Raw genomic sequence first — 27,930 nt, forward strand, 5'->3', positions numbered from 1 at the left:
AGTGCCTTGAGCAGGAGACAATTGTCCGCATGGATTGGCCAGCGCGCTCGCCGGACTTGAACCCGATTGAGCATGTCTGAAACATGCTGCAGGTTGCCCTTTCACGCCGTAGAGCACAACCCACGACTTTGGCAGAGCTCGGACATGCCCTCGTGGAAGAGTGGAACAACCTTCCCATTGGGAACATCCGGGTGCTTATTGACAGCATATCTCGACGTTGTCAGGCCGTCATTGATGCAAGGGGAGGTCATACTCGATATTGACACTTCATCGACCAAGTGTAATGATGGACTATCCCTCATAACTGTGTAATTCTTTCTCTTGTTTGCTGTTAACATTTTTTAATGAAATGCCTTTTTTTCAGATTTCAAACATTCCATATTGATACAAGTTCATGCCGTTCATGAATTTTCATTCATAACATGATTAAACACGTTTCTGAGTCAGAGTCATGTCTTTTGTTATGTTTGTGGTAACTTACACACATATCACCTAGTGATCCTTATCAAATTTTGAGTAGTATATGTACAAAAGTAAATACAAACAGAGATGGCTTCACCTTTACATAAATCTATTACTGAGGTAGATATACTTATGGAGTCAAACAACTGTACATGTTCGTTGTAGCTGATATCAGAGATCTCATTTAACAATATTGACATATCAGGGATCAGCTTGGTTTTACCCATTTCAGTTATACTATTAAACATTATTGTTCTTGCAGGTTGATAAAATCGACGTTCGAACGAGTAGTGATAATCGATTTTACACGGATAACTGCAGAGACCATTACAGTTTGATGTCGCCAGAATTGTTTCATTCTGTCTGATGGTTACCTCATGTGAAAAACAAGCCTGTAACTCACAATATTAAACTGCACATGAATTATGTTGAACTGGATTTAAAAACAATATTCTACGTTGAATGTAAAGATTCACAATCAACAGTGTCATTATATGACACGTGGTTATGTCTTGGTGGATTACTGTTCTAAACTTTTGGAACCTCAGTATTCATCCCATAAATGTTTCACCTTATAGTCAACAGCCGTGTCCTCCTGTCTGAAGCTATCCCCTACAGTTGTTTGAAAGGTTCACCCTGTCACATACAGTACCACCGCTCTTATCAACTGAATCTAGTGTCAGAAATTATTAGGTGTGTGAGGGAGTGAGTGGGGTAGGGGGTTGGTGGGTGGAGAGGGTGACATGAATAAATTACAACATAAAAATGGAGCAAAAGATTGATTAATGGAATCAAATAATTCAGTGAAAGGATGGGACCAACATATGATTTTAATGTCTCTCTGGTAGACATCGCAGAGGTCAGTTTTCAACCATCGCGGATAGAAGAAGTTATAGTCATTGAGTGCAGGATGATGTACTTTGAAATATGTCATTAGGACTTAGTCGCCCTTATTGTCTTTGGGTCAAGCCACAGTAATGGGCGGACTGCATATGACAGTCGGGTGAAACAATTTACACATCTGGGGAACTGTCCTAGTTTGACTGATTCATATGGGTTTACGAAACAAGTACCAGTGCACGCACTAGTAACCAATCAGAGAGGGTTATTTTATTGCAAGATAAGACACCTGAGATGGTTCATATTCAAGTATCAGATCTACATCTCCAGCATGGAATGTGTACTCGAGGTTATCACTGTGAACCTGAATGAAGCGATAAATGTTGAATAGACTTGATTTGATCATACTGTATTTCAACGAGGAAAATTAGATGCAATGCATTGACTGTGAACATACACATTGTCCTCTATTGCGTGTATGTGTGTAAAGTGCTGAAGAAACTGTATTCAAACATATTGTAGCTTCACGAGGTAAACTGGACGCAACATACATATTGTCCTCTAGGAGGTGTATATAGAGAGTAGTTTACTGTCAATGCAAGTTGTTTGGAAAGAGAACAATACACACGTCATGGAGTGGGTGAGTCATTATAGCCATGGGGACACGTAAACAGTTTAAACAGTTTATCAGGATAAAATGTATATGTATACAAAGTACTCACAGTCAGGAACTAAAAAGACAAAATCATATGTTTGCTAAATCAAAGTTTTCAAGTTTGTGTAGGCGAAGCTATGGTGTAAGCAGATTTGAATATGCAATATGTAGTGTTTTGTTTTGATTAGGTTGCCAAATCAATGATTCTCTTTGATGTTAGGCATTATTTCAATTGATTAAATTGTACCAAACATCAGATCGTGATTGAACAGAGATATAATTTACTGACAAAACAGAACAAACTCTCCGCCTCCTGGGGTATACAGTTTGCATTTTCCTATTTTATTTTTGTTATGATGGATCGTGAGAAATATAAGTTACTAAATGAGTCACCGTTCTATAACTTATGTCGTTACAACGAGTTAATCTTAAAACGTATACTAGTATACGAGTTGTGATGAAGGCGGTATCTAACGGGGACAAGACAGTCTGGTCATTTCTTTATTATTCACTTAAATTTTTCATATAATCGATATTCAATGCCGAAACAGGACATTGTTTGTATAATGGAGGTGTATGTATAGAACATTCATAGACGATGTTTCGACCAAACCTGATCAACGGAAGTGCGTAGATTTGTTCGCGATCGATTGTAAATAAAGCGACAAAACCGATTCGAGTGTACAATTCCGACAATATCCTGAGCATGTCCTATCACTATCAAATAGTAATGTTACCAGGTGAGCGAAAAGGTGAGCGTATCCTGCCCCCATTCGGTCTTATAACAATGTACGCTGCTACTCAAACTCTAGCTACCTATGTGAAGTCTATTGTCATAGAGCCAATACTCTTACAACACAACCTTCTCTAGTCGCTTAAGCATTTTGTCAACAAAGACATTTCCATTTAAACGTATTTTATTTAAAAGGATTTGGCACAAGTTTTCACAACGTATGCATAACTCTCCGACACATTTACATGGTTAGCGTTATAAAGTAGCAACATTGACACAAGTACAAAGGACATAGTATACAGAAACATATATAAGCACAGCAACGAGTACGGTGTTTTACATTTACGTAAATCTATTATACTGTGGTTGATATACTTATGGACAGAGTCAAATAACTGTTTGAGCTGAGGTGATAGCTCCCATTTAACGACAATGACACATTAATGACCAGCTTGACTTTACACATTTTAGTGATGCTACTTAATATTATTGTCCTTGCATTTTGATAAAATGGACATTCGATTGAGTTGTGACAATCGATTTCACACATGTAACTACATAGACCCTTACAGTTTGATGTACCCAAAATGTGTTCCATTCTGTCTGATGGTTACCTCGTGCGAAAGACAAGCCTTTAACTCACAATAATCAATTGCACATGACAGTTTCTCCGACATTCCAATCCTATATTGCATTTGCTTGACCAAAAAAACACACGTCACAAGGAGCCTTCAGGGTAAACGTACATATCTGGAGGTCAACAATCTACAGTGTCATCTCACGTCAAGTGGTTATGTATGAGTGGGTTGCTGTAATAAACAGTTGGAGCCTCAGTTTTAAATAATAGTTTCCCCTTGTAATCAAACAGCCGCCTACTCCTGTCTTAAGGTATCTCCCTATGTTTGTTTGAAAAGTGCGCCCTGTCACATACTGTGACACCGCTCTTATCCACTGAGCATAGTGTCACAAGTCATTGGGTGAGTGAGTGAGTGAATGAGGGAGGGAGGGGTGGATGGTGAGATTGACATGAAGAATTTACAACATAACATAAAATAAAATAAGTATTTGTTGCAGTATAGCCCGCTGCTACAAAATGATAATGTACATAATTTCCTTGAATTTAAGTAAAGTAGTCACACAATATTTCTATATGATATCACAAACAATTGAGTTACACCTTTACTTTTATCTCAAACGGGAAGTTTTATGTGATAGACAATATAGAATATCTTCATAAGAAAGGATTTAAATTCACAACCTACGAAATCAACATGAAGTCCGGACATAAAACAATATCCCTCCCTGAAATATATAAGTTTTTAAGGTGTTTGTGGAACATTTTCTCTGCAAGTCAATTAAGTAAAGTTCATCAAGTATCTTTTTTAAATTCAGGCCAATGGCCCATAGTGGAGTTGAAAGATATATTTTATTAAAGTCAGATGTCCAACTTGGTATAGCTTACCTGGTCTTTTATAAACAATTCGCATAAACATATAGCTACCAATCGTAAAACATAAATATCACATGAGTTAAACAGATTTGCAAACGTAATTCTTCCTCTATAATAATATGTATTGAGGTAGGAAAACTACTTTTCAATTGATTATAGTTCATACATCCAAAACAGGTATTCATCCTCTACTAAATGAAGACCCGTATTTAACAACAACACCAATGTAGATATTTCATCACCTTTCCAGGTTCACTGTCATGCCTTTAGGCACTAAAAAGTGTTTTTCTTGTGGCCAATGTGACATCGTCTTATGCTGGCTGCTGAGTCATGTAGGCATTGCAGTTAACTCAAAAGCCGATGTGGCAACCAAAACAGCTCTTGACAAACCGTCAATTGCAATTGCAAGGGATTCACAATATTAAATAGTAAATCTGAAAGATGTGTTCGGACTACTGCAGAAAGCACAACATTAGCAATATGCAGTGTATATTGACTGGAAAAGAGCATTGTAACGTTATAACGATGTGAACATCAAAGTGTGATGTGTGTTATAAAAAATCACTTATGTAAATGCGTGGCCTTCTGTATATCTGGGATAAAGCAAAGGCTGGTTTGCACAAATTCTGTAAAGTGTGTCTGAGTTTGCTATTCATGTTAAACTATAGTATCTCAGTGGGCTAGCACTGTGAAACTGGCCTAAGTTCGAACCAAAACAAGCAGCCACACTCACACATGTGCATTCACGTCGCTAAATAAATGTAATAGGCTCAACACGACGTTATATTTATCCTTACCATCTCAGTATACTCAGATCTGTCAGAATGATTATATTAGTATATAACCCTGGCATGGTGTTGACTTTTAGGTGAATGCATGCTTGTTCAGTAAAACTGGCCGATCCAAAGTAAAGGAATGCAATGCGTTGAAAGTGTTTCTTGGCTTGTAACTGAAACTGGTGTGTACCCCCATGCTCCTTCACGTATTTCCATTATCAGGACCTGAAGAATACAGAACTACAGTTAACTAAACATAGAACATGACAGATTTTTTATCAAATCACACTAGGGTGAAAAGACTGTGTATTTACTTGGATCACACAATAAAGAACATGGTTGTCCTAAATTCTCTGAAACCGTTCATACCGACATGATCCACTGTGACATATTATTTCAATCAGCAAGAGTGTTTTATGTTTTGGTTACATTGAGAATGTGCTCCAGTGTTCTGGTATGGAGATGTGCTGATGGACTCATAGGTCACTGGGGGAGTCTCTGTCATGCCTTCATAGGTGCTTGTATCTGCTGCAGCATCCGCTGAAGTTGTAATTCATTACGTAGTCAACAACAAATCCAAATCATAACTCACTTCATCTTAGTAGCACTTCAATATTACCTTCACTGGAGTACTTAAAATTAAACAGTATTGAGCAAAATGACAAAATCCATATCCACCTTTTGTATTCTCATAAATCTTCAACTGATATCATTAATTATGTGTTTCAAAAGCATGTCCAAATTATAACTCCCTTCTTCTTATTATCATTCCAATATTGTGACAGTACCTACACTTAAATGCGTGAAATTCAACAGAGCTGAGGAAAATGCCAACGTCAGCATTTACCTTTTGTATTCTCATAAATCTTCAACTGTGAGTACTGTTGTTTTTCTGATTCCAACTCCAAATTTGAATACTGAGCCGGACCACTGATCTGATCTGAAAGAAATAAACGTGGAAACATAGTAATGATTACAGTGCTACACAGGTTCAGACATAATGGTAATATCAACGAAAGGGAAAATCCCCCTCCCCCTCTCCCCCCCCCCCCTCCCCAAACAGATAAATATATATGAAAAACTAACCAGTTCTTACCTAATGATGAATATCCTCTGTTGTCAAGTTCAACAGTTTCTGGATTCCTTGTGCTGCAAAATTAACAAGGTCGATTTCTAACAATTCATTATAAAATGGACCGACAAACTTCACTATGTATTACTTGTTTTTAGATAAATAAAATGTAAATGTATTTTGTACAATGGATCAAATGGCCTTATACAAATACATCTGTCTGTCTGTCTGTCTGTCTTGTTTTTAGTTAGTTGATATATCCCTTTACCTTCATCATTATTCCACATGTTCCATACATTGTTATACATGTATTTAATGTTGACACTAAGACTACCTTTTTCGTGATGCATTTCCTGGAAAACAAGAAGAGCCACATTGTATACAGTGTATATAACACATATCACACATGCCAACAAGTCACGTTAATCGTTAATGAAATCCAAAAAGAGAAGGATTAAGTAAACTGGGAATGACTAGAGATAAACAACATTTAACAAAAATATTTACTTGTACAACTGCGGCCTTTTTCAATATTAATTCCGAATTATTCTTTTAAATTAAGAATTCCTGACAATATTTCTTTCAAACATATTCCTCAATGTCATAAGACATCGTTTTGGAAATATATCTGTTGACTCTAATCCGTATCATTTTACAACAGAACGTTAACTATGTACCTTTTAGCCTATTGCCGAACGTGTATCCCTTTCTGCACAGAACCATCAGAACAATTCCCCCAATGAGCAAGGTAAGAAGAAGGGTTCCTACTGTGGATCCTGCTATTACCCCTGTACACGAACAAGGAGTTTCGAGTTTTTGCTGATTCGGTGGATCTACAATATAAACAGCATATCAGACATAACAGACGCCTGCTTATCGTTTATCACTGTATTCGGGTGAAAGGGTGTCCTAGAGGTTAGAAGACTTGTGTCTAAGCGGCGGGTAACCACACAGAATACCTCGGTTCGATTCTCAAGCTGATTATGGGTTTTGTTCATGTCAATATTGCGAAAGGCACAGCATATACCGACTAATTCGCATAAATTCAGATACACATGTTATCTTTGAATGCAAATATTTCTTGAAATCTTCATGTGATATAAAACAAATTATACATTGGAATAATCATCGCTTGTACTTGCACAAAATTATTTCTCTATATCCAAACAGGATACTGGATAACATTTTACACTATTTTAAATAAAACCTTTTGCTAAGATATGATCAATTACTTTAGAGACACATTAAACTAAGTAAGTACAAATATAAAAAAATACCCAGAGAAAATTAAGAATAATTCTTTTTGTGTGGATCAGTAAAAAATAGTAAACATCCAAAGTCTACATATGTTTTGTCTGGATAAGTAACCAAACAGTACAATTACAAAGACTACGTATGTTCATATCATAATTCCATCTGATGCTGAAGTTGATGAGTTGGCAATTAGATTTAACTGATGGTTTGATTAAACAATTTGAGTATTTGACTAACACATACCTCCAGCAGTCGTAGTTTCTACAAATACATATCTGTTAGAATCCCCATAGTCATTTTTAGCATGTAGTCGGAATACGTAAATATCTCCCTGTGTAAGACCAGTCACTTCCACCACCATCCTCTTGCCGGTGTCTGCATAACTCTTGTAGACAGTCCATGTTCTTGTAACATACTGACGATACGCAATCAGAAACGTCTGAGGGTGACCACCATTGAACCCAGGCAGCCAAGATAGCCATACCGACGACGTTGTTGCATTATCCAGATCTCCAAACTGTGTAGGTGTCTGTGGTGGTCCTTAACAAAAAAATAAGAAAACGAGTGTTATCATACTTTCATTTGAGAATGTTGAAATGTTAAGTTCATTATTTGTAAAACCACAATGAACCTAAAATGAGCAAACAACAGATAGTCATTCAATTATAAGAAAAGATTAATCCTTAAAGCTTTAAATCAGAAATCAGAAATTGGCAACTCACCCACAGACACTATGCTGAGTATGAATGCCACTGACACGCCTACACCATTGCTCACTGTAAGACTGTAGTCCCCGAAGTCCTGTTGTTGGATGTTAGTAAGTTGTAGTCTGGCAGTGACTGAGATGTCGGAGACAGGGTTGGAGGAACCAGTGAGGTCCTGGCTGGTGCTGGAGGTTCTGCTCCAGGTGAATGTAGGAAGGGGGTAGGCCAGGACTGACACAGACACGTCCACGTTACCACCCAGTCTAGAGGCGTATTTGAGTTGAGGGTGAAATGTCTCATCTAGACGAGGAGAACCTAATACAAAACATCTCTCAATGACTCCAAGAAAGATTTACACCAAGGTATTTGGTGGACAATGCTACCCCATTGCTGTACACGTGCCTGGCCTAGTCATGGAAATCACCTATGTGGTAACTATCTCATCTATCGAGTGTATACGCTACACATACAAATGAATCGAGCATTGTATTAAAATTACTAGGTATAACTACACCAGTATATGTTGTCATGAGGAAAGAATTTTTATTTCTTAAAGCAAATCAACACTCCTTATTTTTCTTATTCTACCCCTATTACTACTACTAATACTACTACTACTACAATAGCTAATATTACAACCACTACTACTACTACTGTCTCTAGTATGGTGATCACCCTTCAGTGACTGACGATCTCTAGCCCATTTATATTGTGTTGTTCTCTAATACTTACTTACTTTTAATATTCTCAACTAGTTTTAAATCAAATGTGTTATATACTAGTTATTGTACTGTCCGTCGTTGACAGGTTTTTATTTTGTCTCAATATATGTCTTATTAATGTAGTTGTCGTCACGATATGGCTGAAATACTGCCGATGTGACGTTAAATCTTAACTCACTCACTCACTACTACTATTCACATTTGACCAGCATCTCCACCCACTGGCTGCCAGGTGTCCCGATCGTGTTTGTGGCAGTACAGGAATAGTTCCCTCTTTGTCTACAGTCTGCTGACTCCAGTCTATATTCTGCTGTCATGGAGTTATCCGCCCTTGTCAACTCCTCAGTTCCATTCAGTAATCTGACGACTGACCTTGGATTACCAGCACTATCCAACTGACATCTCAAGGTTACTTCATCAGACTCATTAACTGTCACTGAACCTGTGCGAGAGTTAGCGGTGAACATACTTATGCTGGCATGATCTGAAAAAATAACCCAAAACGCTAAACAGCACATTATGTGTACATCGGATTTAGCAGGGTCAGGCACATATGATCAGGAAAAAAGACTTTTGTGAGTGTGTTTTACAAGTTATCTATCATTTGTATATCATTTCATGTAGTTACATATTGAAGTATGGAAAAGAGAGTATATTTTAGTCATGTTGCCAGGATTTCCCAGTACTAGTGTGTGACACCCACATCATGCATTGACTGTCATTAGAAACTTATACTGGACATCACCGACAACATAGCTTATACAACAATGATACTGTTTCCATCAGGAATTTCATGTTGCACATTATTATCTGTATATTACATAGCCAACCATAGTACTTGGATTCTCAGCATTCGTCAATCTGCGTGCATTTAACGGAGGCAAAGTTAATATCCTGATCTATTAAGATCCTGTAAATAGATTCTGTACTGATGTTGTAAAGCATACTTGTCAACTTTTCATAATCAGATATTACATTTACTTTGGTATACAAATATTCATAATATTCAACCAACACAGGTACCGAGGGTAATGATATGTACACACACACACACACACACACACACACACACACACACACACACACACACACACATACATGGCCAAAAATTATACTACCACTGTACATCCACTGTCATTGCCAAAGTGTCTGAGTGTGCTGGTAGCTAGCGCTGTACACACATGTGTTCAGTATTCTAACAATGATACGTACAGTGTACACCCACAGTCCCTAGACTCGTGGTAAAGCTGCTCCCCACAAGGACTGAGTGTGCTGGTAGCTCTACATACATCCGTCCAGTCTTCTAACAATGATACGTACACTCTACATCCACTGTCATCTCACTAGACTCAGAGCGAGGTAAAGCTGTCCCCCAACAAGAGTTGAGGGTGTTGGTAGCTGTACACACATATGACCAGTATTCTAACAATGATACTTACACTGTACATCCACTGTCATCTCCACAGAATCAGATCTCACTACGGATGTCCCCCCACAAGGACTGAGGGTGTTGGTAGCTGTACACAAATATGTCCCTGCCTGTGATCTCTTTATGTTACTGATGGTCAGAGTAGATCCAGTCTGAGGAGTAAAGCTGCTGTCATCTTTCTTTGTCCAGCTCACGGCTGCTGCAGGGTTGGCATCCACAGAGCAGGATATGTTGAGAGTCTGTGACTCCCTGACAGGTGTAGACTGGGGAACTGACACTGAAGGTTTATCTGGAAGCAATTACAGATCTTCATTCTAGAGTTGCAGGGGTTAAGTAATGTCCCCCTCTGTTCACACTAGTGTCTGCGTTCATCTCCCCCATAAATGCTTGGTAGCAAACCAACTGAAACAATCATTTGATTTGTGTTACGTTTTCGAAAATAAATATATTGTAAAATATGTTGCTAGTGCTCCAAAAACATCCAAACTGTCAACACCACCCAAAGTGTTAACCATAGTTCATGAAGTGAAGCTGGACTAATTGAAATTAGATATAAAGTTACCATATACGGATATCAAAGCAAACAACAAACTGACTTATTGTTTAGCTTCATATTATTGGATATAACAGGGACATCAATTTGTTTTCTCGTGGTGTTTTCAATATATGCAAATTATACGTAATCTATGGACATGTTTTCATGACGCTTACATTCACATAATTATTGCAACATAGATTATCTTAATATTTATTTTGCCACGAAATGGATTAGCTAGTTCCATGTTACTTACACTGCACCTCCACTGTGACAGCTGACACACTAGACGTCCCTACTGAGTTCCTCCCAGCACATGTGCAGCTTTCCCAACGAACACGCTCGCACACACACACACACACATTCTTGTCTTTCAGCAGTGTAGTCATGTTATATACACTGCACCTCCACTGTGACAGCTGACACACTAGATGTCCCCACTGAGTTCCTCCCAGCACATGTATAGCTTCCCCAACACACACACACATCCTTGTCTTTCAGTAGTGTAGTCATGTTACTTACACTGCACCTCCACTGTGACAGCTGACACTAGATGTCCCCACTGAGTTCCTCCCAGCACATGTATAGCTTCCCCAACACACACACACATCCTTGTCTTTCAGTAGTGTAGTCATGTTACTTACACTGCACCTCCACTGTGACAGCTGACACTAGATGTCCCCACTGAGTTCCTCCCAGCACATGTATAGCTTCCCCAACACACACACACATCCTTGTCTTTCAGTAGTGTAGTCATGTTACTTACACTGCACCTCCACTGTGACAGCTGACACACTAGGCGTCCCCACTAAGTTCCTCCCAACACATGTATAGCTTCCCCAACACACACACACATCCTTGTCTTTCAGTAGTGTAGTCATGTTACTTACACTGCACCTCCACTGTGACAGCTGACACACTAGATGTCCCCACTGAGTTCCTCCCAGCACATGTATAGCTTCCCCAACACACACACACATCCTTGTCTTTCAGTAGTGTAGTCATGTTACTTACACTGCACCTCCACTGTGACAGCTGACACACTAGACGTCCCCACTAAGTTCCTCCCAGTACATGTAACGCTTCCCCTAAACACACACATCCTTGTCTTTCAGTAGTGTAGTCATGTTACTTACACTGCACCTCCACTGTGACAGCTGACACACTAGACGTCCCCACTAAGTTCCTCCCAGTACATGTAAGGCTTACCCAACACACACACATCCTTGTCTTTCAGTAGTGTAGTCATGTTACTTACACTGCACCTCCACTGTGACAGCTGACACATTAGATGTCCCCACTGAGTTCCTCCCAACACATGTATAGCTTCCCCAACACACACACATCCTTGTCTTTCAGTAGTGTAGTCATGTTACTTACACTGCACCTCCACTGTGACAGCTGACACATTAGATGTCCCCACTGAGTTCCTCCCAGCACATGTATAGCTTCCTCCACTGCTCTTGGAGACAGGGCTCAGGCTGTACTCTCTTCTTGATGCTGATAGGATAGGAGAACCGTTGTGTGTCCAGATGTAAGATGTCACTGGTGGGTTTGCTGCCGTCACTTGACATATTAGTTGAGCATTGGGCTGCCCTACATAGACTGTGTGTGGTTGACACGTGAGGCCCAGTGTTACCTCTGGGACATCTGAAAGAACAAGTTCACATACAGGTTTAATTACATTAATAACTGAGTTAATCTTCATGTATAAGTAAGTGATATAAGTATACACTATCAATTCATGCAGCGCCTACTTCGTTAATATGTACACAGAATACTAACAATAATACTAAATATACAACTATAAAAGGTATTTCAGAAACATCAGTATGTGCTACATATTAGCCCCTAACATTATTCTTACAGCTGGACCGATGCCAATGATGCAGAAAGAAAACAAAACTTGTAAAAAAAACCCAGCTATATCCCTAACGTGACATGTGACAATGTGTAAGGAAATATAGCTGAACGCAACAGGAGGTGGTGTAGCGTTGTACTGAAACATATAGGTAGCCCAACTCTGAGACATCACTATGTCGTTTAAGACAATGCCACCTCCAACTACTATGAGTAAATATACCAGATACGTCATTGCTGTTTACTGATGGCCATAATGTATACGTGGAATACACTTCAAACTACGATATCTTCATACAAGTCAGTGCACAAGATCTCCCCTCAATATCATCAAGCTCTCATCACTGTGTATCAACCGAGAGTTCTTCGTTCAGCTGACACATTCCTCCTTGCTTTACTTCCCAACACGTGTTATGCCTTTGGTGACAGATCTTTTCAACAGATTGGGAAGTACCAAACCTCTGTCTGACATTGGAGGAGTACCCGAGTACTCGGTGCTAGGAATACAGCCCTTCTGACAATCTGTATAATGCACAAGGCTGCATTGTCTTCATATTCTCCGAAGGGGCATTGGTTGCCCAGTCGTCTAAGGCTCTGCGATTCGCTGAGCAGAGTTGCGTCCCTTGGGCATGCCAGAAACCTAAGATTATGGGTTCGAATCCCGGTACGCCCCGATTATGTTTCTTGGTTTGTCAGCACCATACCCATGCTCATGGGTTTCGCTGCATTTTTTTATTTTAATCTGTACATAATAATGATAATATTTGGTTGGGTTTGTCTAGGCAGCGCTTCATGGGAGAAGTCCCATTCGCTGTCTGGGCTGTGTGTATAATAATAATAACAATACCAATTTCAAGACAGATCTCCCTGCTATAATTATTGTTTCAAGAAAAATATACACCTGGTATATAAAATCAAAGTATATTTACTGCCATGATTGGATATCATTAATGTCTTTTACGTCAAGGTGTTGGGAGGAATGTAGTTTCAGTACAGGCGAAATACTTGATTCTCATGACCATCCTGGAAATACATTTCTTTCTTGACGTATTTCCGTCCAAAACCATGACTCTATGCATCGTATAGCCAGGAGCAATGTAGTGGCTATAAAGAAGGTTTTATGTATTCTTAATTCAGTTAACACACTGACAGCATTGTTTCCTCAGCAGAGTCACGACATGTTCAACCAATGCAAAGTTTAATATCCGGTTTTAGAAACAAAATTAGTAATCTGATGTAGTTTTCTAACCCTGCATTAACTCCCATTAATATGACCTGTTTATATTTGTCATGAAACTGGAATCTGTTTAAAAGTAAGTTTATATCTTTCTATTCTTTGTTTGGTGTGTATTAATGTGTAATTTCTTTGTCAGGCGAACCCGATATATATTTTATGCATTAGTCCATTAACGTTTATTTACGTAGATGATATATCATTGCATGTAGAAACTGTTTAAGGCATTTTCTGGAAACATAATTGTGACAATTTGTATTATTATGTGCGGCAATCCAGCTTCAACCAAGTAGTTTAGAGAAAAGTAATACTGCAGACAATACTCACACGTAACATTCACTGAAACACTTGAGCTCTCATCAGTCCCGTGTGTATTGGAAGCCTGGCACTTGTAGGAACCTGTTTGTGACCTGTCAGCCACCGCGAGAGTCAGTGTAGCTCCATCACTGCTGACTGTCCCATCCTTGAACCACTTGTATGTACACGCAGGTCTGCAGGTGGCTGAACACAGGATGCTTGGTACACGCTCTTGACCTTTCCTCCTGGTGTAGGACAGAGTGGAGGGTTGTAGGGTCACAGCATAGGGGCCATCTGTCAGAACAGAGAAACAGAGTAAACTAATGTATGTACAGACAGGTGGGGGAACACAGGATACTTGGTACACGCTCTTGACTTTCCCTCTTGGTGTAGGACAGAGTGGAGGGTTGTAGGGTCACAGCATAGGGGCCATCTGTCAGAACAGTGAAACAAATTAAACCAATGAAGATACACACAGGTTGGGGAACACAGGATACTTGGTACACGCTCTTGACTTTCCCTCCTGCTGTAGGACAGGGTAGGGGATTGTAGCGTCAAGGCATAGGGGTCATCATTAGTCAGTGAAAGTCTCGTCGAAATCGGGCCAGTGACAACAGTGCATAAATGTCAAGGAGTAGTAATTCAATACTTGTGGGAAAGCCTTCACCTGAATAGAAGCATATCATTAAGGTACATTATTTTTGAATAGGTTACACCAATACGTTAAATGGTTAATTTTAACTCATTTTAATTCTCTCTTCTGTGCTTCTAAACATAAATCATATGATAAAATATGACTGTAAAAAGAGAGATTAAGGACTCCATGCAACGTCTTTGCATGGTAAAGTGTCAAAGTTTGTTTGTTTTTAATTTTGTTTTCAATTGCAACATAAAGAAAATTGTAAAAAAGAGGGATCAAAAGTCGAATGCAATATGATAGCCTCCAATTGACATTTTTTGTGTATTATAGAAGATATTTTTTTATGTATTATGTACAGATAACTTTTGTAGAGAAATAACAAGTATTTTTGCATGTTTTGACTTTGGAAGACATGTCTCCTAAAAATGCAATAGTTAAATAATAATAATTATAATAATATTAAGAATAAGAAGAAGTAAACATTTGATATGCCTAATATCATATATACATACCACATGTGCAGTGCTGGAGATGCTGGTGGCCTTGAACACACTTGCAGACTAAATTACATTATATATGCAGCTGGCATGGCATTTCCGGAGAAAGAATGTTTTTAGTAATGACGCGTACGGACGCTGCTTAGTGTTTAAAATTCTGAGATTGTTCCAAAGAGAAGTAAAAGTGACGAATACACGTTTGTAGCCACCCTTTGTAATTTGGTGCCTGCTATGATGCACTTTGAGCTGCTTAATTCCGGGCATGTAGATCGATATCTGGTGTGTCCACAATTTAACTACACCTTGCATATCAGCTGTGATAACATAGATGCAGTAACATATAAGTAACAATAAGCCGGGAATAGTGCATATAGCGGGGGCCCTGGAACTTACAGTGAATTGTTTAATAATGAAACAGGTTTTCACCCAGTTATAACGAAATATATGCAAAATGCGTTATCTTAGCTTTTGTGCTATCCTCTTATTAGTTTCACAGTGGAGTTTTTTATTCTTACAAAAAGTATGACTATTTTAAGATTTAAACTGGAGTGAGAATAAGCATTAAAGTGAGTGGAACTTCACAAAAGCCAAAGATATGAAGTAGTTCCCTCACATCACAAGTAAAGGCGAATTCAACAATAAGCTACGTCATGTCGCATGCAGTGCAGATGTCCTCTGATAATCATTTCTGGGCGAGGAACTGAAAGGAGATTATATCTACTTATGTAACAGATCCGTTCCTTACATTGAGTGTGAAATAAATAATAAAATGGATTTAACTGTTTATAAACCCGGGCGACCAGTAATATATCTCTTTGCTTTGCATCCCCCTTCAACAGGTGTTTTAGCAAGTTAATATAGAAGGGAAAAATACATTACAAAGAAATATGATATCAGTAAACATAAGTATTATACAAGTTTGTGCAGGACAATTAGTTACGAATTAACAATAACAAGCAGATAAGTTTGGTCTTAGATGACGATTTTATCTGAACGCAACGTTTATGGGAGATCTTCCTGAAGGTCTGAGGCTAACATCTCCTCATGTTGATCACACACGCGGCGTTCGTACTGATAATCTCCTGGTAGAATAGCTCGTTTTGATCGTCTGTGTCCCAGTACATAATCTAACTAGCGTTTCGTGTGCATTCCTTTTGTTCTGACTTTTCCCCACATCAGAGACCGACAATTCTCGTGTCCACTCATCTAACTCAACGGACCATATCGTTTGACCATAACAGGATCATGGTACACAAGTTAATACATATAAGGTGTCAGGGTTTGTAGCCTTTCAGGTCCGATTTTAACGTCAAAACCAAATCCAGCTAGTCTCTTGTTTTGAGGAGAAGACTGTGGCCTGTATTGTCAGATGGTTGACAGAGGAACTTGTACAGCTTGTTGCACCACAGTAGCTTCAGTGTCGGGAGAGAGTCAGTTCATGTCCATACGAAGTCGCAATTCCATGTTGAATATATATCGAAACTTAACATAATATAGTACAAACCCGAGGTCGTATTTACTGAAAAGACGCGTTTCGCCTTTTGTTACAGAGTTCACGTCACTGTCGGAGCTCGCCTTCAAACACGATTGTTATTACACCCGTTGGGCGCTACGTGTATCCAAGCTAAAGTAATTTAGCCTCCTGGGTCAATAACACTATGTTATCCCCTCATTGATTATATAATATTGTGATAACTTTTCAAATCACGTACTTGTTGTAATAAAATCATACACTGATTAAAATATGTCAATGCTGTTGACTGCATCACGAAGGACAGAGATATATCTGTAATACAAATATTAAGATTATACATTTAATTGATCTTACACTTACAATATGTATATTAAGATTATACATTTAATTGATGTTACACTTACAATATGTATATGTTTTACACACAAGACATGTCTGTGATAATAAACAGTTACAAAAATTGAATAAAATAGTCAATTAACTACGATTTCGGGAACATGGGCGAAAACTGAAGGACTCGACCGTTTACGACCGTGGCTGACTATTACAATACGGAAGTTCAATTTTAATTCAGGACCATCTTAATGCTCTTCTAAGCAACGTTTAAAAAGTCTCGAGTAATGATTTCTGCAACACCATATATATCTTGCAAACATCATATATACCTGCAACTGCAGTTGAGAGCGCTTGTATTTACACATGGCAGCACATTCAGCCTAGTGAAGCGGCCCTTCCATGAAAGAGACAAGTAGTTCTGTCGTACCCACAATGCGTTTGCTTGTTCATTGAGATACTGTCTTGGAGACCCTTTAATCGTGTGCTTAGCTCAATTGGATTAGTGATTGTGAGTTCCCCTATACGCGCACGCGCTTTGCCTTCTGTGTGCACGTGCACCAGGTGTTGTTCAGGAAGGATGTGAAATTCCATTGGAATTAGATGTTGCGTTCAGATGCAGCGCCACAGTATTGTAAATGTACATCTACACGATAGCTACATTCAAATAATTAATTCTCGTATTTTATGTCGGTAGCGTATTCTCTGACGACATAGGTATAACGACGCTGACCCTTGTATACATCGGTAGGTGATACTCGGGTAGTGTATTTGATCCTTGCTAAGACTGGTAATCAGAGCAGGCGAATCAAGACTGGTGACATGTGGCTGTAAAACGTACAAGACCTAGGGCCTAAATTAAAGCACAAAAAGTAACTGATGCTTCATACAGGATGCTTCTGTCAAGTTAAACAGTTATTGGATGAGCAGCTGAGGAGCAGTTGGGTAACATGTGTCGTTAAATGAATGATTTTTAATTGTCTGCCCTTAGTCTTGAGGCATATGAATCTGGACTTGTATACATTGACTTGTCCTCATGTATCTGAACGATTCTCACAATGTCAGTAATTGGATTGTCTGGTCAAGACTCGATTATTTACAGACTGCCGTCATATAGCTGGAATATTGCTGAGTGGGACGTTAAATATAAATTGCCAATGCAAGAGAATAACCAAAATTCCATTTTGTGTAAAGGGCAAAATAGATGAGAAAATTAAATGAATAAACCACTGAAAATCAGTGATGACTCCAGGTCTTCACGAAAAAAGGAAGCAACAACAGCAAACAAGCCAAACATATTCGTGATTTGGGGGACAGAATAATAATGATAGAACAATTATGATAAGGCTTTCTGCCATTCTGTCTTGGAGCCCCTAAGAAAAATGGTCACAGTTAATTTTGACTTAAAGTGTATACATACGATTTATTATAGCGTTGTATTGTTAAATGGTTAAATAAACATCTATTAATACACGTTACATTACTATGGAACAAAAAAATATTGACTGTGGTGGTAATTTAAATATTTGATATGCACATGTACAGCTTCCATAAACTTACATTGTGGCTCCATGTTGTACAGCTGACTCCACTCTGACTCCAGACCCTGGTCTTCTGTTGCCTTACATCTGTAGCTGTGACTGTCCCGGGAACTCACTGTGAAGGTGTAGGTAGAACCAGGGGAGGTAACTGGCGTGTCAGTGTTGTCACGCTGCCAGGTGTAGGTCAAGGTCAGGCCATGGTCAGCTGGGACAGTGGTAGAGGTGGAGCTGCAGGTCAAGGTGACTTGAGTCCCAAACACAGGGGCTGATGGTCCAGTGAGAGTTGGTTTGATAGGTTGACCTGAAAATGTAATTGTTTCTTTCATACTAGAACTGGGGCATACGTTCAAAGACGTGGTCGTCCTGTGGTCAGAACACGAAGCGCGATAGGAACCTTGTTAACTTTGCCCTGCGTAACATGTGTTTGATGGAGAGTATATTTTGCAAACGTGCACATGAGCATGATCACCAGAAGAATCTGTTTGTGTTGTAGTGATCTCCATTCTTGACGTCCTGTAAATATTCTACCACAGATACTGCGACATAAGCAAGCAGTGATGACGTCATCAGCGATAGTTATAACGTCAGTGGTCTTCAGTTATGTTCTCGGATAACAGCAGATTCAATCCGTCGTTTCATGTTAAGAGGCAATCGTTTCATGTTAAGAAGCAGTGCCATGAACGTTTTTATAACGATGTTTCTTTGGTTCATGGTGCCTCCATAATGGTCTTTTGTGCCATTCCAACGCACAAAAAGTTTGCATCGATCCACGCAGTTGGGATATGATGACATGCATCAACCATGTCAGCGAGCCTGACCACCCGATCACCTTAGTCGCCTCTTACCACAGACATGAGGAATTTGCCCCACTTGTGATAGCATCCATTAGTACTATACGTCGATGATAATGCTTATCCACACCTCGGATATGTGGTCAATATCATGATTTGAAAAACTAGGTACACCCAGGATAGAGTGGCTCATTTACTCTCTTGACCTACTGAGATGGGGTGAGTTTCAGAATGAACCTGAATGAGGTGAGGGTGACAGTGCGCCGATGGGATCTGTAACAGGCGTGGTTGCACTATATATTGACTCGTTATTACATCCTCAGCGGGACAGCACATTGTTGTCATTGTCAGCCAATATGTCTTTATTTGTGTTTGTACAACACACGCACGCATGCACAACCAACACGTTCACGGTTATTGTATTGACTACAAAAGTGATTTTACGTGATGCCATTGGGGAAACTAAGACTGACATATCCTCATAGATGAGAACCTTTTTACCCGTATGACATAATTGTTCAGGGTTATCATGTACATTTGTTAAATACAATGTTAAAGACGGACAGCTGAAAGACAAACCATGATGCTGTCCTCCATATAAAATACTTAGCACTGCCCCAGTCTTAGAATGTCGAACAAATCTGAACTGAAAAGGAGTTTGGGATTGTACTAATAAATCGAATCGGGAACACATCACAACCGGTAGTGAAGTAAGGCAGAAGAGCCCGTTACAGACAAAAATATAGACATTGGTAATGCAAGAGAAGATTATACACGATGAATAAAATCTTTGTTCTAATACTTGGTGTTAACATTTATATTTCATGATCCCCTACTTTTTTTAAGAACATAAAAATAAAATATATTTTCAGGAAATTTAAAGTTTAGAGACTTTCATATTTCAAGAGTGTGTGAGTATGGTTATTAGCAATATTCCAGCAATATCACGGCGGGGGACATACATTGTAGCTGGGTAATTAGCAACCCCACAGGATGTATATAACAGATCCCCTGCAAATGTGGCCACCAATACATTTGAGAAACCCTCAGACCCCTCAACACCAGTCTCAAAGAACATCAGACCTCTGTCAACAAACTAGACCTGATATCCTCTATTTCCGAACACATCTGCAAGAACCAAGATCATAACAATATAGGGAGCAACCGAAGTCTTGTCTACCAACAAATAACTGGCGACAATGAAAATTACAAGAAGCCTTTGACATCAATGAGTGAGTGAGTATGGTTTTACGCAGCTTTTAGCAATATTCCAGCAATATCACGGCCGGGGACACCAGAAATGGGCTTCACACATTGTGAGGAAGTGAACCCGGGTCTTCGGCGTGACGAGCGAAAGCTTTAACCACTAGGCTACCCCACCGCCCCTCCTTTGACATCAGGAGACAACAGCCAGCCACCAAGTGACCAAGGAACCGACCTGCCCAGTGTTTGGGACTTACGGCTTTGATTTTTGTCTTTTGCCCAGTGCCATTTCTCTTCAATTACCCATCAGTGCTAAATATCCCCTGCCTCCCGTTTGCCCTTTGTCCATTGCCCATTACCAATCAGTGATAATTTAAGTCCTGGCGTCCAGTTGTCCATTTCTAAACATCACCTAATAGCTTCAAATAACTGTTGGCGTCCCTTGTTAAGTTTGCAACTTCGTTATCTTATTACTTTTGTTGTTCGTAGCCTCTGCTTTATACTTTTTAAAGTATATACTCCGAAACGTTGTGTTCCTGTTGATAAAGAAGTTAACATGCATAAATTCTCTTCCTTACTTTATATCAACATCACCACCCACGCCATTCATATGCCATTTATATGCATTATTCAGAATCAGAGACGCCTGGATTGTTTTGTTCTTAATGAAATACAAGATGTTAAGGGATAGAATACAGAGTTGACAAAGTCAGCGTATTTGAGATTAAAAATGGCCACCAACATTGCTGTTGAAAAAATATGACCAATGCATTTCTAAAAATGTGTAGTATAGAGAATTGTACATATTGTAAATATTTAGTGCTAGCGATATGTGTTGGCTTTATCTGAAACCAACATTCAGATTGTATTAGTTGAATTGATTGGTTGAATCCTTTTTATCAAGTGTTTATTATATTTTTTTTCGCAAATAATTGTATCAATATTAAATAGAATTTGATGTTTCGTCGAGTGAATCTCGATTTGTGTGTATTATAATAATTTGATAAGGTGAGGTAGAAGATGTCTTACATATTCTTTTCTGCAGTCGTTTGAGTTAGACAAAATTATCGGGAGCTCAATATATGTGGTGTCTTACTCGATACATATTTGCGTTGCGATGCTCCAAGTGAAATCCCGTAAAATACATCCAGATGATCTCAAGGGTGATCAATCCAACATGATTCGTACCTTGTTACTTCTTGTTATATGTGTTGTTAGATGCCCATGAATCAAGCCATTTACGATATTTCTTCATCAAATATTTTCCAAGAACAACCAGCTTTTGTGGTGTCATAGGTAATATAACTAACCCATATTGTACCTTGGTATTGTTATATTATTCAACTTAGCTATAAATGATGCTGTTGCAAATATTCCTACAAATAACACTTACGAGAACAACAATATCATGTTTGTTATGTAACTAGCACATGTTGTACGTTATTCATGTTGTATTATTTGACTAGACTCTGTTTCTGATATGTTCACATAACACTTACTACTACAACCAGCTTCTGTGTGTCATCATAGGTAATGTAACTAACCCATTTTACTAACCTATGAATGCCACTGTTTCTAATATGTGTACACATAACACTTACCTAGAACAACCAGCTTCTGTCCACACTGAGGTATGATGTCAGATACTCCACCATTCCCACAGGTGTAGTCCCCAGCATCAGATCTGACGACACTGCGGAGCTCAAATGCCATGAACCTGGGGTCAGCAGTTAGATTCCCGGTGTAGGTGACACGAGTTGTGTAGTTCCCGAATGTCTGGTGGTTATTGACTCTGTTGGCCACTAGTACTGCAGCTCCAGATGGACTGATGACATACAGGGCAATGAATAAACCTGGTACAGCTGGTACCTGCCACCTGAAGCTGGCTGTCTCAGACTCCCTCACTAACACAGGACTGGAGGACAGCTGAGATGATACACCTGACGAAAACAATGTCTCATGTACATAGCCACATTCTTGTGCACTGATGACCTAAACGTTTGAGGTACAATCCAGCATGCTCTTTCTTCGAAGATTTCGAACAGCACCACTCGACTCTTCCTTAAACGTACTTTGATCAAGTTACAACATTCAAGGCCTCAGCCAAGCTTTCAAAACGTTTTACGGCAGACATGTGCAGTATATTTCCAAATTTGACGCATCAGTGACCAAAATGATGTTGTGATAACTACCACAAACTAATTTGTGCATCATGTGATCGGACTTTTGTATTGTTTGTTAACAATCGCGCTTATTCCGAAATCAAAGTGCTAATGGAAGTCTGTTTACAGACTGTATTACAAAAATAAAACACATCCTACGACAACTTACACCGTGAGAAGTATCACAGTGTATGTAGCCATCCAAAGATATCCAATCTTGTGGAACGAAAGAACCATTGTTTACAAAGGATGTGTGGTGAGGTATGAAAGCCACTTCCTCTACGACCTGTAAATAGTGGTCAGTATTCGTGGAAACAATTGGAATATCGCTCATCGTTGTTAATATCCTTATAAATCTATCCCACGTGATATGACCTGAAACAGTGTATGACTCGTTCCACAACAAATCTTAGTTCTCCACCGGTTATGCGCATAGGCTAGTGTATCTCTTTGTGGGATCCCTGGTTGTAGTGCGGCTTAAAGAGCCCGTGTATACAAAGAATGAATTCTCAAAATAAACTGAATGGGATTATGCTTCTGTTATGGTGTTTGGTTAGTTAGTGACCTTTACATTGTGCATCAACATTAACAAAACCATGATTTAACATACACTACTTACGTTGGACCAACATTATGCCAGACTCATAAGATGTTTATCTGCATGTACCGCGACTCCTCTTAAACACGACACAAACCACATTCAAACATATGGCTAAATAGAAAAGTATGCCAAAAACCTAAAACGAACTCTATTTACAATTGTACATCAGTTATCTCGAACATAATTTTAATCCTGAGCTAAAGAAGTACATGATCTGACAAAAGGGTACATCTTCATAAACGCCCTAAAAGTACGGAATGCCTACGTCACTCTATATTCAAATACCTACACTGCGGTTCCTTGTGATTTCAAGTCTCGGATATTAAAAGGATTACAACGAATATTATGAGTCATAGGATTCGAACCGAGCAAATGCCTTGGCATAACACTTACTGAACATGACGGAAATTGGCGTGCTTGGATTCTACAGAAAGAAACTCCGTATGTGAAAGCTAAGATGTTACATTATGAGTATTGTGCAGTACCATAAACCTACCGTTGATGCCAATCCCGATAATATAAATCATCAAACCCGTACGCAAAGATTCCGTGATGTATCTGGTCGCAGTGGTCATGTCTCTGAAATATAAATACATTCTTGTTGAATTCATTAACAATATTGTAATCAGATATCAGGTCATAATAGGCATTTCAAAAGTCCATGGACACATTTAGATTCATGGTTATTTTCTTATATACTCAATTTCTCTTTCATTTCAAGTAAATAGATAATAGTAGATAAAGGTTTGCAATAAGGTCCAAAATATTATCTCAAAAAGATCAGTTAATCTCAGACTCTAGTTAAATACTTGAAAGATGTGAATAAATTGGATCGGCGTTCGACGATGTTCATATTACGCACAACTGGTTCGTCTTGCTACCGGACACAACTATTTACAGACCACACTGTGATATAAATAGAATAAGTGTTGATGAATATTACCCATAAGGGGCACGCATCGGTGAATTTCAGAAATTCTCTCGGGGCGTTGTAACATTGCTGCGTGCTGATTGGCTAGTTCGTTCCAATTGTTTGCTTTCATTGTTTGTGAAGATGTCCAAAGCAACGCGACGTCATATGGGCGCATACTGCAAATAGTCTTCTAGTCTTCATGGTGTCACAAACATGAGATCAGGAAACCTATATGTTTCTCAACTCACAGCTCGGAAGAATTTACTGATACTGTAATTCCTCGTAGTTAGTTCGTTCCCTAACTGCCGTGTTAAGCAATTCAATGTTACTTGTTCACGTCGTTTTACCTTAAACGAAAACTGGGGTAGTCGTCTAAATGTGCTGTGAGGAGTTGCATCCCTTGGGCGTGCCAGAAACCCATGTTTGTGGGTTCGAATCCCAGATTCGCCCTGTTAATGTCACCTGCGAAATCGTCATGTGTTGATAAAGATTATCCTTTATCCTACTAAATCAAGCTATGAACGGTATTGTAGTGTGTAAGAGACTGTACAACAACAACCTTTCATCTGACGAACACGTTTGAGGAGAACAATAACTTGTATCTGACGAACAAAACTGTTCAGAAAAGGAAGGTCGTCAGTTGAGAAAGTGAGTGAGTGAGTATGGTTTTAGCAATATGCCAGCAATATCACGGCGGCGGACACCAGAAATGGGCTTCAGACATTGTAGCCATGCCGGGAATTGAACCAAAGTCTTCGGCGTGACGAGCGAACGCTTTAACCACTAGGCTACACGACCACCCCTCGACAGTGGAACACACTTTATCATTGACATCTATAGTGGAATCGAGGAAGTCGCTCACGATATGAACTTTTTTTTTCCCTTATTTATATTCAAAAAGGCTAACGATACTCTTGACAGGTTTTACCAGTAGAGTCACCTAGGAGTTTCTGCTCGCTCACTCACTCACGCACTCACTCACTCAAAGAAAACAAGACAGGCCATTTGCTTTTGATCTGTCGATATTCACAGTTCAATCATAAGATGCCAACGTGCATGATCCTATTCAATGAGTGTTAAAACTGGCCAGTGCAAAGAAAACCGGAATTTATTCGACTGCAGACGCTGAATATTAATACAAAGCACAAATATTGGACATAACATTAAACTGATTTGAATCTAGAAACCAAACAGAGGACCGAGCCTTAGTCGCACGCCCTTACAAAATAACGATTTAGATTTAAGAACCAATGTTATTGTCGATAGAGGTGACTGAAAAGGCCAACGTCCGGTCATAGTGGATCGCTGCTCGTGCTGGTTACAGTCACTGGTTTGCTCAGGACATACTTTATTTACAGGTCGAGGTGATATACTTTGAATATTGTTGACTACGGCCATGGTTGCTGAAGTTGTTCCCGGACTGGGATCCGACTTTCAAACACCGTTTTACACAAGGTTGTATACTGGATCCCTTTATGTGTTTGTTATTCACTCTTGTGGTAGTGGTGCAATAGCGACTGATTTGGTACAGCCTTTGTATGAATGAACATTTACTTACATTTAATGTGTAGCAATGACATGCATTTGTCTAGAGTCATTATTTATGAGATGCTAATCACTATTGTATTGTACATTAACTTAGGATAACATATATACACCGTTAACAAGCAGGTGATGTACAGATTATGGTTGATCATGACATATACAGGTATGAGGCAGTGTTTATACAGTTGAGTAGATTAGGATGTATACTTAACACCACAATGTTTTTTACCAAATCTGAAACAATTTCGGTTAGCAACAGATAAAATACTGCTGTAAGTGTTCAAATGGTTTAATTTGCTATACTGACTTCAGAAAATGCATGATTTCATAAAATACATGAACATGCCAAAATGTAAATTTACAAATCAATAGCGTGTGTGTCCACCTCTGGTTGCGATGCAAGCAACACATCTTCGTCTCATGGAATGGACCAGGCGTCGTACAAAGTCCTTAAGGATATCTGTCCATATCTGCTGGGGCAAGTTTCGAAGTTCCTGGAGTATCTGTGGAACACGTGGTTGACGTCGAAGGCGCCGATTCATCTCATCCCACATGTGCTCGATTGGTGAGAGATCAGGGGAGCGAGTCGTCCATGGGATCACATTCACGTTGTTTTGTTGAAGGGAATCCTGAACAAGTCGAGCAATCTGAGGCCGGGCGTTGTCGTGTTGAAAGGTGCCTGGGCCATGACGACGCAAAAACGATAGAACAGCAGGACGGATGATCTTGCGGTAGCGCTGTCTAATGAGATTTCCCTCTACCACTATCAAAAGGGTCATCTGGCTTGCTGTAATCCCATCCCATACCATAACGCTGCCGCCCCCGAACCGATCTTCTTCCATGACACAATGACTGACGTAACGTTCACCTCGACGTCGGTACACTCGAATCCGTCCATCGCTGTGGCTGAGGTGAAAACGAGACTGGTCAGTGAATAGAACTTGTCCCCACAGCATGGCCGTCCAGCGTAGGCGCTGTCTGCACCACTGTAGACGTGCTTGACGGTGTTTTCCCTGCACATCTGAGGCGGCGACATACGGTTTGTGAAGATATTCGTCGAAGGCCAGGGATGCTCCTTGCAGTCACTGTTGCTGGCTGGAATCGATTTCGTAGGTGTGTTGTTCGAATCCAGTTGTCTTGTCGATTATTGGTTACGCGTGGCCTGCCACTCCGAGGATGGTCTCTGACTGCATTCGTATGTTGCCAACGTTGCCATACACACCAAATGGTGTTTCTGTGGACTTTAAATTGTCTTGCAACATCACGTTGACTTGATCCTGCTTCAAGCATACCAATGGCTCGCAGACGCACATTTTCGGACAGGCGTGGCATTTCGTAATGTTGAATTATTGCGTAATTTTGTTGTTTTTCTGAGTGGTTGTTGTCAGCACGATGCTAAACAATGCATATGGATCCCGTTAACGCACATGTTTTTATACCCATTCTTGGGTAGTGAAATGCATGGGGTTTGCATAAAAGTTTTGGCGTTTTCTGAGTTTGAAGTCTTTATGGTTCGGGGTGGATTTTGTTCCACTAGTTGAAATCGGCCGTATTGTTTAAATTAAATGGAAATTACGCATGTCATGTTCACAATACCTCTCCATCTCCCTCTACATATGCCCTGCCTGCCACAAACCGTCTGTTTTTGTAATTTAATACCAACATCGGGTTATATTATCGACGCGCTCGGATTGGTATCGGCTCCTACAATCCAATTAACCAAGTCAGCGAGCCTGACCACCCGATCCCGTTAGTTGCCCCTTACCACAACTATCGTCGCCTCTTACAACAAGAATGGGTTCCTGAAGACTTATTCTTATTCTAACCCGGATCTTCACGTGTCTTATGTTACGTTTTGTTGTTTTTTGTTTCGCACTGAGCAATTAAAATTTCAGCTATATGACGTCGGTCTGTAAATAATCATGTTTGGACCAGAAAATCCAGTGATTGACATCATGAGCATCAATCTACGCAACTGAGATATATGATGACATTCATAAAGCAAGTCAGCGAGCCTGGCCACCCGATCCCATTACCACAAGAACAGTCGCCTCTTACGGCAAGCATTGGTTGCTGAATTCTAACCCATGTACTTATAAGATAATTAATAATCCAAATCTGTTCTCCCCCAAGCTAGGTTGCCTCACGTTTTCGGACTTACCCTTTTCGACCAATCACTTTATGGACTGGCGGGCCCGTGCGCGAAA

At 39.6% G+C, this 27,930-nt stretch overlaps 1 protein-coding gene across 1 annotated transcript; it reads right to left on the reverse strand.

Moving 5' to 3' along the window:
- Positions 1–5,118: 5,118 nt before the first annotated feature.
- Positions 5,119–26,565, reverse strand: LOC139457126 (nephrin-like). The gene is made up of 14 exons (XM_071238557.1): positions 26,276–26,565; positions 23,762–23,844; positions 22,104–22,442; positions 18,528–18,809; positions 14,054–14,317; positions 8,868–9,152; positions 7,965–8,261; positions 7,486–7,782; positions 6,666–6,821; positions 6,323–6,341; positions 6,013–6,065; positions 5,764–5,856; positions 5,346–5,456; positions 5,119–5,141 (listed from the first exon to the last, which is right to left on the reverse strand). Exons 1-14 carry the CDS (start codon positions 26,563–26,565, stop codon positions 5,119–5,121), a joined length of 2,592 nt encoding a protein of 863 aa, XP_071094658.1.
- Positions 26,566–27,930: the final 1,365 nt, after the last annotated feature.

The sequence above is a fragment of the Haliotis cracherodii genome, unplaced genomic scaffold, assembly GCF_022045235.1.
Source record: "Haliotis cracherodii isolate W230 unplaced genomic scaffold, xgHalCrac1.p SCAF_12, whole genome shotgun sequence".
Lineage (NCBI taxonomy): Eukaryota > Metazoa > Mollusca > Gastropoda > Lepetellida > Haliotidae > Haliotis > Haliotis cracherodii.